The sequence below is a fragment of the Capsella rubella genome, unplaced genomic scaffold, assembly GCF_000375325.1.
Source record: "Capsella rubella cultivar Monte Gargano unplaced genomic scaffold, Caprub1_0 scaffold_2, whole genome shotgun sequence".
In the NCBI taxonomy this organism is placed as follows: domain Eukaryota; kingdom Viridiplantae; phylum Streptophyta; class Magnoliopsida; order Brassicales; family Brassicaceae; genus Capsella; species Capsella rubella.
In genome coordinates, this window is record NW_006238922.1 from 5,869,795 (window position 1) to 5,879,202 (window position 9,408).

The 9,408-nt window shown below is 34.3% G+C and overlaps 2 protein-coding genes and 1 non-coding gene across 3 annotated transcripts; 2 read left to right on the forward strand and 1 right to left on the reverse strand.

Annotated features, from left to right (window-relative positions):
• Positions 1 to 829: 829 nt before the first annotated feature.
• Positions 830 to 4,522, forward strand: LOC17896614. Its single transcript, XM_006300999.2, has 8 exons — positions 830 to 1,432; positions 1,519 to 2,039; positions 2,777 to 2,827; positions 2,906 to 3,013; positions 3,576 to 3,671; positions 3,763 to 3,861; positions 3,942 to 4,001; positions 4,087 to 4,522. The coding sequence occupies exons 1-8, from the start codon at positions 892 to 894 to the stop codon at positions 4,150 to 4,152; spliced, it is 1,542 nt and encodes a 513-aa protein (XP_006301061.1). The 5' UTR covers positions 830 to 891; the 3' UTR covers positions 4,153 to 4,522.
• Positions 4,523 to 6,355: 1,833 nt separating this feature from the next.
• Positions 6,356 to 8,254, forward strand: LOC17895526 (probable folate-biopterin transporter 7). The gene is made up of 2 exons (XM_006300417.2): positions 6,356 to 6,700; positions 7,016 to 8,254. The coding sequence occupies exons 1-2, from the start codon at positions 6,418 to 6,420 to the stop codon at positions 8,059 to 8,061; spliced, it is 1,329 nt and encodes a 442-aa protein (XP_006300479.1). The 5' UTR covers positions 6,356 to 6,417; the 3' UTR covers positions 8,062 to 8,254.
• A 1,036-nt stretch (positions 8,255 to 9,290) lies between these two features.
• LOC111832220 lies at positions 9,291 to 9,408 on the reverse strand. The gene has a single exon (XR_002835260.1). It is a non-coding gene; the product is annotated as a U5 spliceosomal RNA (small nuclear RNA).

The window sequence follows — 9,408 nt, forward strand, 5'->3', positions numbered from 1 at the left end:
AGTATTTAGAGGAACAAATATTGCTTAAGGAGAATATTACAATGACAAATGAAACATACTGAGGTATGATCAAAGAGATCGGAGAGAGTGAATTCAAAAATACTAAATAGATTATAATTCATGTATGAAATACTTAATGAGAAGCACAAAAAGTATGTGAAGACGGTGGTTAATGTGACAAAGTTGCTTTTGACAGCAAAGAAGTATGTGTTAAAGATGAAAGAAGAGGTGGAGAAGAAGCTTGAAGGTCATGTAAGGTAAGAGGAAAGGGTGACGATGAGAAGTTGAAGGAGACATTGTTGGGATTAGGATAAGAGAAAAGAGGAGTGATAAGACAATTGTGTGTATGGATCAAACAACATATATAAAGGTTATTGTGAGTATCTTGAAGAGATTTTGTCCAAAATGGTTATGGCAATAGGACAAAGACGACCACTACTAGCAATACAACTAACTGGTTTTCTTTTGAGTATCTATATGTAATTTTTATAAAAAAAATAAAACGATACATAAATATAAATGAAAGAATATGTCTTAAACGAATAAAAAATGAGACATTATAGTACTTTTGCATATAATATGGTACAATATACTTATTTGAAAACAATCGATATAAATATACCCGCGCGTACGCGGGTTAATAACCTAGTATAGTTACGAAAAAATCATAACAAATAGCGCGGGTCTCCTCTCTAGTTGCACGGTGCACCAAAATGGCAAAGTACCTTTACAATGTTACTTCTTGACTAAATTGGGCCGATGAATAAAAGTGAAGCCCATTTGTAATACAATTGTCACTCAGCAAACACACAAAACCCTAAAAATCATTTCTGTCATCGGAGGTTTTTGAAATTTTCTCTCTTCCATTTTCAATCTGATGAACCACTAACGATGTCTTTCAGAACTCGAGCATCGTCATGGCCTCGTCTTCTACTTTGCCGGAACCCTAGATCTTCATTTTCCCGTCAAATCTCTACTTATGATTCTTCAACATCCACATTTCCCAGAAGATTCTCCGGTTACTCCTCCTCCTTCCCTGTAAATCAAACGCCATGGATCTCATCTCAGAGGTACCGTTTCTTCTCCGCAAGCACAATGTCACCATCCGAAGCTGATAGAGTAGTGAGAGATCTTATAGCGGAGGTTGAGAAAGAGAAGCAGCGTGAGAGAGAAGAGAGGCAAAGGCAAGGACTTGATTACAAAGACATTGATGCCGAAGACGAAGAGGATTACTTAGGGATTGAACCGTTTATTGAGAAGCTTAAGAAGCAGAATTTGAAAGATGATGGTGAATTAAACAGGCGTGAAGAGTCTTCAGATTCAGATAGTGAGTTGGATGAGGTTGATTGGGATGAAGAAAGGAAGAAAGAAGATATTTTTAATAAGAAGTTTCAAAGGCATAAGGAGCTTCTTCAGACCCTTACCAAGTCAGGTATATATGGCAATTTCATTTTTATGGCTTAGGATTGGTTTATGGTTGTTTGTGATTCCTTATAAGATTGGATGATTGTTTGGCAGAGACTGTTGATGAGGCGTTTAAGTGGATGACCAAATTAGACAAATTTGAGGAGAAACATTTCAAACTTAGACCTGAGTACAGGGTTATTGGTGAGCTGATGAACCGTTTGAAGGTGGCTGAAGGGAAAGAGAAGTTTGTTCTCCAGCAGAAACTGAATAGAGCTATGAGGTTGGTTGAGTGGAAAGAGGCTTTTGATCCAAACAACCCTGCAAATTATGGAGTTATTGAACGTGATAATGTTCAAGGTGGTGGTGAAGAAAGAGAAGAGCGTCTTGTAGTTGATGGGTCTAAGGATGAAAATGATGGTGATGATGATGAAGAGGAGTTTGATGACATGAAAGAAAGGGATGATATTCTGTTGGAGAAGCTGAATGCAATCGACAAGAAACTTGAACAGAAGCTTTCTGAGCTTGATCATACATTTGGAAAGAAGGGGAAACGGTTGGAAGAGGAGATTAGAGAACTGGCTGAAGACAGAAATGCTTTGACAGAGAAGAAAAGACAACCTTTATACAGAAAAGTGAGTGCATTCTCAATTTATTCACAACTCTCAGCTATGCAATTCTTTTACTGAGCATTAACTAAAAATCCAAACTATATTAATATAGTGAGATTAGTTGACATACGTTCTGGATGATCTGTGTTGATAAGTTATAAGTGTCCGAAAGTTTTTAAAATATACTAGATGTTCAGTGGAACATATTTGCTTCCTGAAACTTTAGATACTTTTCAGGAAGTAAACTTGATATGTTAGGCTTGCTTAGCAATAGAGCTTGCTGGAGTGGACACCTTGATATAGAAAATTTTGTGGAAGCCGTTGTAGCTATAGTGCGATGCTCTTTTAAAGAATCGTATAGCCAAAAAATTCATGCTTGGTGTTGCCTCTAAATGCTTTTTGTGCTAGTACAGTGCGGCATATCTATATTAAAAGATTTATGCATTTTTCCATGCTGCTATAACCATACATTCTCTTAGATTATAACAGAAATTTGGCAGTATTGTGGTTCAATATACTTTGATGTTGTCAAACACACATGAGTATTTAAGAAGGCCAGTAGCGTAATAGCTTCATGAGTTGTAATTTTGCTTATAAGGTAAGTTTTATGATACAATTGGTCTAGTATGTTATGAAGTTTTCTTTTCTTGGACCATGGTGGAAATTCCCATACATCTTTTCTCCCAATGTATTACTGTAATTATTAGCACACTTTTCTTGTTATTCTCAATGCTAATCAGGTTTCTTCTTATGTTTTCCAGGGATATGATGTGCATGTGATAGATGTAAAAAAAGTTGCTAAGGTCACAAAGGTATAGTATTCTAACATTTTCTCTTTTGTATCTTTAAATTCAATTGTGTGGCTATATAAAAAAAAACTTGTATTTTAGGGTGGCAGGGTTGAAAGGTACACTGCATTGATGGTTTGCGGAAACTACGAAGGTATCATCGGGTATGCAAAAGCAAAAGCTGAGACTGGCCAGTCTGCTATGCAAAAGGTACTCTCACATTTCCAGTTGTTATTTTAGTTTTGATGGAGGAAACATATCTTAAAAGATAACTATTACAGGTCACTACGTGCATTTGTGACTTATGGAAGGATCTTATTTTAGCAAAGATAGGCACCTAACTGATTATGATCCAATAGGAAGCTAATTTGATTTGTTTGCAATGCTAAGCATTGAGCACATAAGACGTTCTATAAGCTTGAATTTTAGGTAAACTGATTTAAATTTGCAACTACTGTAGGCCACTTAGAGTTCAGCTTTTATTGGCATAGAAGTCTGAACAACAGCTTTTGTAAATCTTTGATGTTCTTTTGTGCAATAAGGCTTTAATTCAGCTACCTGCCGTTCTCCAAATACACGTCACTATTGAAAATCTTTTATTCATCTTTAAGTTGGTTGAGAAAGCTGTTTGTGCATGAATGTCTATATTTCTGTATAGATTTGATTCGTGTACTGGTCAAAGGACTTAAATTCAAAATTTGTTAGTATTTCAGTCTTGTTTATGATTACTTTAGTTAGCTCTCATGGTCTAATTGCAATAACTGCAAAACAGGCATATGAGAAATGCTTCCAGAATCTTCATTACGTAGAGCGGCATGAAGAGCACACTATTGCACACGCAATACAGACTTCTTACAAGAAAACCAAGGTATCTATTTGAGTTCCCTTCTGACAATATGATTTATTGACCCCACTGTTTTGTATAGATATGTCCTTAATACAATTGAATCTGCAACTAGTTATATCTATGGCCTGCACCAACAACGACGGGAATGAAAGCTGGGAGAGTTGTCAAAACAATCTTGCTCCTAGCAGGGTTCAAAAACATCAAATCAAAGGTGCAATTTTGCTTCCTCCTTAGTTAACATGGATCTTGTTTACCGGCTGAGTTAAACCATGGTTGTGGTCCGAATTTCAGGTGATTGGTTCAAGGAATTCATACAACACAGTTAAGGCCGTTTTGAAGGCCTTGAATGCGGTGAGTGTTCTGAGCTGATGACAAAAGGTCAATAAAAGGTATTTTAGTGAGAGAAAAACTTATAATCTCCTTCTGTTTTTGTCAGGTCGAAACGCCAAAGGATGTTCAGGAGAAGTTTGGCCGGACAGTTGTTGAGAAGTACCTGCTGTGATAGCTGCGGTTCACGCCTTTGGTATGTATTGCCGAGTTTTGGTTGAAGTCTAATGTTTGGCTTCAGATAGTAGTGGGTTTCTTACTCTTCAATTGAATTCATCCTTTTATGGTGTTGGGGGGAAATAAAATAGTAAAGAATACACTATCCTTGCACCAGTTCTATTAGTTTTAGTTTTGGTTCTGGTTCCTCAATGTGTTTGGGTTCTCGTAAAAGTTCATTGATCTTCTTAGGAACCTTAGTCAGTTTGGTTGTATTGGTACTCAAAAAGTTTTTTGAATCCCTTTGAATCAGTTGAAGTCCTTAAATTCCAAAAGGTCTTGTAACACCGGGAACAAGTAGAGGTTTAATAAAAGAGTGTTTTGAGTCAGTGAGAGAGATTTCATCGAGGGGAAGCAAGATCAAGACTTTAGAACAAAATACAAAATTAAGAAAGTAAGGGATACTGTGAACTGTGACATAACAAGAGATGAAGTATCCTATTTCCTTAAAGTGTCTCTACATGTACAGTGTGTACATTATTCTTATAGGTGAATTGGAGGTTTGGTCAGTTTTTGAAAAGAAATTATTATTATTGGTGAATGGGAGGTTTGGATCGTTTTTGAAAAGAAATGGGGAATTTGAACTGTTTACTATTTGAAATTGGGGAAAAGAGATCATTAGTGGTTGTGAGATAGGGTGGGTGAGAGAGTGGAATTATTAGTGGTTGTGAGAGTGGAATTATTAGTAGTTTTCTTTCTTTTTTTCCACCCCAAAATTTTTAGATTTTGATTTTATTACAATTTTGTAAGCCAAAAAGTTGTTACACTAAAATTTTCATCTTAAAAATTCTTTTTCCAATCTAATAAGAAAAATTTTGCTATATTTTATAATTTGTAACCAACATTATATATCTTACTAGCAGTTGACCCGCGCTCCGCGCGGGAGGTTTATAATTTTGTTTCGTTGATTTGTTATTCATATTGTGATATTTTATTATTTTTTTAATTAATTTTCAAAAAATATTATAATTATTTTCTCTTTCATTATTATCTTTCAATACTCAAATTTGGATTAAAAGCATTTGATTCAATTTATAAAATATCATTTTTTTTCTTTTTGATCATGTTATAAACTAATATTTCACTTTCATTTTATTTTTCCTCTTTATAATTATATATATACAATTACATAAATGTTGTTTTAGTCTACCATAAATTTAAATTTTACTTCTTTTCTAAAACTCAGTAATATATTTAAAATATTAAATTATGATCAATTTAAAATGAAATTTGAATTATATTATTACCACTAATAAAAAATTTAAAGTATTGTTTTTCTTATTTTAATATTTCATTTTTTACATAATTTATTTTTATTTATATAAACTTTCTATTAATTAAATAAGTAACATAAATATGCACTAAATTAATGTTTTAGGTGGATGCTTAGGTGGCATCATGAGAAGAGAGAAAAAACTAACTTTATATATATATATATATATATATATACGTATTCTATTTTATAGTGTTCGTAATATATGGAGTACGAACATGAGAATAATGCGAAAAAACTATCCCAACCACAAATTAAGCCTATTATTATATCTAGCCCTGGGCAGAAAAACCAGAACCGACCCGAAAATAATCCGTTCGGTTCGAATTCGGTTGTTGCCTAAATAACCGATGGATATTGTTCTTCTCTACCCGTGGATATCAGGTCGAATCCAAGTATTACCCAAGAACCGAATGGGTACCCGTTTACCCGGATCTAGAGTAAACCTAATCTATTTTTACCATCTATTTGTTTTTATTTTTGGGTATTTTGCTACATTTCGGATACAAACGGGTCTATTTTACCCGAATCAAATGGATATATAAATATTTTAGATATAATACGGTTCCAAAAATGTAGAACCGAACCGATCAATAACCGAGAGGATCGAACCGATATCAGAACCAAAACTTCTTGGATCTTAAATGGTTAAAAATTTCTTATACTCAAAAGATCCGGAACCGATTGGTTCCTACCCAGAACCGACACGAATACCCATATGCCAAGGGCTAATTACATCCCAACCTTAACCGAACCAGAAATAAACAAGGTGAATTAAAAATTATTTTTAAAAAGTGTATATTACGACAATTGGACAAATTCTTACAAGAATCAAGTCCTTGCTTATTATGTCGGCGATGTCACAGATACACGTACACAACATCCTTGTCGAATGTCGACTCTTCGAGATCTTTCCAAAATATCTTCGACACAAAAAAAAAATTAAAAAAAATGGAGACAATGAGCAGCGATCATCATGTCGGAGAATCCCATGGTCGCAGTAACCCGATCCGGTGGTTACTAGGTTTTGGTTTCTTCGTACAAGGATTCAGAGGTTTCGCATGGCTTGGAGCTAATTTCTTCCTCACAGATGAGCTTCGTGTGAATCCTTCAGTACTACAACTTCTCCAGAACTCAGCCAATCTTCCTATGGTAGCTAAACCTATCTACGGCGTCGTTTCAGACGCAGTCTACTTCTTTGGTCAACATCGAATCCCATACATCGCTATAGGAGGTATGATGATCTTGAATTCTCTACATTGTTCTTCTTTTGGAATTGTGAAATTATAGTTTTATTATATAGAGTTGATTTGTTGATTTAATATTTTGAACTATATTGTTAATAAGGAACAATCTGAATTGTTATATACAATTAAAACATTTAATTTCAATTATGGTTTTGCTAATTTAAAGACTCTACTCGTACTTTGTATTGAACTTGTTATATATATTTTTTGTTTTTATGATTTTGGACTATTTGATTCTTGTGTTAAGTGTTAGTTAAGTATTATTTTAGAATGTTATTCTAACTGTAAGGTTTATGTTGCAGCCTTGTTACAAGCAATCTCATGGTTAGCTATAGCTTTCTTGTCAAGATCCAATGTATCAATCTTAGCTTTGTCGGTGTATCTTCTCCTTAGTAATCTCGGTGCTTCGTTAGTAGAAGTAGCAAATGATGCTATTGTTGCTGAGGCCGGAAAGCGAAAAAGCTCGGGGGCGGAATCCGGTGAGCTACCTTCGTTTGTTTGGATGGCTTCTTCTCTTGGTGGAATCTTGGGAAACCTTTTAGGTGGTATTGCTATCAAAATGTTTTCCGCGCAGTCAACGTTCCTCGTGTTTGGGATTTTGGCTCTTCTTCAGTTCTTGGTAACTATAAATATCCGAGAAAGGTCTCTTGATCTTCCGGTAAATTCATCACCAGCTGGTATCAGGAAACATATCTCTGACCTTTCGCACGTGTTGAGGAAGCCGGAGATTTCTTATTCTATAGCTTGGATTGCCTTATCAACTGCTGTAGTTCCTGTTCTGACCGGGACTATGTTCTTTTACCAAACTAAGTTTTTGAAAATCGATGCATCGCTTCTAGGGATCTCCAAGGTGTTTGGTCAAATCGCAATGCTCTTATGGGGTGTTGCATACAATCGTTGGCTAAAATCTATCCGGCCTAGGAAACTAATCACAGCCATTCAGGTAACAATAGCTTTCTTTGTCATATCTGATCTCTTGTTCGTGGAAGGCGTATACCGAGACTTGGGAGTGCCGGACTCTGTATATGTACTATTCTTTTCTGGATTCTTGGAAACGCTTTTTTACTTCAAGATTCTGCCTTTTACCGTCTTGATGGCCCAACTCTGTCCTCCTGGATGTGAAGGGTCTCTCATGGCATTTGTCATGTCAGCCATTGCACTCGCATTCATAGTTAGCGGATATCTTGGAATCGTTCTTGCATCATTTGTTGGTGTAACAGCGGATAATTTCTCGGGGTTTACTCGTGGACTCGCTATAGAAGCGTTCTGCGTTGGGATCCCGTTGATCTTAACTTCGTGGATATATGATGAAGCAGAAACAAAAGATAAAAGTAAAAAGAAAGAGTGAGTTTGTTCAGGTCAAAGTGTACTTTTGTATATCTGTGTGAGATTCTTGTGGTTTAAGGTTTCATAGTCTACATGGTTCAACCGTCGACTGTATAGATCTTTCTTTCATTTTGCTTCACACCGACTAAAATCTTTCGATGACAGAAACATATCTATGACTTTGGCTGGTGTAGTAGTTAGTGATTACTTGTTTTTATGTTCGTCGCATATCACAACAAAAACCTCAACAAAAAATAATTTCAAGAGAAATACTGAGTAGAGATGGCCACCAAAAATGTTCAAAGTATACAATGTCATTTAAATCATAAATTTCAAATTTTGACCATTTAAATCACAAACTTTCTACGTAGCCATTCAAAACATAAATATTTTGTTCACTTAGTTTTTAAAACAATATTTTTCGTTAAAAGCCAAAATAAACATCATATCCAAAAATTTATTAACAAAACAGTTAACAAACATTAGCCATCACTAATTTATCTATACGTCGTTTAAGGCTAAAACAAAGTGAAAAATTAGAGATTTGATTTTGGATTATAACGTTAGAATTACGATTTTGAGATATCTTTTTAGTATTAAACGACGTCGTTTTTCACTAACAAATATGATTAACGATGACTAGCATTTCTGTTAACGGATTTGAGTATATGATGTTCATTTCGGCTTGGTCAACAAAAAATGATGTTCTAAAAACTAAGTTAACAAGAATTTTTTTTTTGAATGGCGACATAACAAATTTATGATTGAAATGGCTAAAGTTAGAAAGTTCGTGATTTAAAAGACATTTACCCCGTTACCTTTTTAACGAGAAATTTTTTTGGATAGCATGATTTAATTTTTTTTCTAGAAATACCACCATTGATTTTTTTTTTTTGCCAAAAATACCACCAAATTTTTATTTTTCCAAAAATACCATAAACATAAAAAGTTGAATTTTTAAGATATAGAACTATTATTTTTTTATTTTTGGGTTGATTATTTATATATAGAGTATAGTTTTAAGGGTATGGTTTAGTATTTAGGATTTAGAAATTAATTTTGAATGTTAAAATTTTTAGTTTTATGGTATTTTTGAGAAAATTTGTATTTTAATGGTATTTCTAAAAAATAAATTTTATAATGGCATTTTTGGAACAAACACTCATTTTTAAGAATTTTTCTGGTTTTTGATAAGTCTTAGATTACAACAAATTTTTAAAACTATAAATTCTTCAAACTAGTTAATGTTGGGTCTCACAGTGAAGTAAGAACCCTCCAAAAATAGGCGTATGCCACTTAGCGTGGAGAGCACACGGTATTCTTTAGTAAAAGGCGAAAGAATAGTTCGCTTTGTGCTCACCACATGGCT

Bases quoted from the DNA above. Each gene is read 5' to 3' on its own strand.
- LOC17895526 (XM_006300417.2), top strand. From the start codon at position 6,418: ATGGAGACAATGAGCAGCGATCATCATGTCGGAGAATCCCATGGTCGC. The intron at 6,701-7,015 runs GTATGATGATCT...TTTATGTTGCAG, and splicing joins CCCATACATCGCTATAGGAG to CCTTGTTACAAGCAATCTCA.
- LOC17896614 (XM_006300999.2), top strand. From the start codon at position 892: ATGTCTTTCAGAACTCGAGCATCGTCATGGCCTCGTCTTCTACTTTGC. The intron at 2,040-2,776 runs GTGAGTGCATTC...TATGTTTTCCAG, and splicing joins GACAACCTTTATACAGAAAA to GGATATGATGTGCATGTGAT. The intron at 2,828-2,905 runs GTATAGTATTCT...CTTGTATTTTAG, and splicing joins AAGTTGCTAAGGTCACAAAG to GGTGGCAGGGTTGAAAGGTA.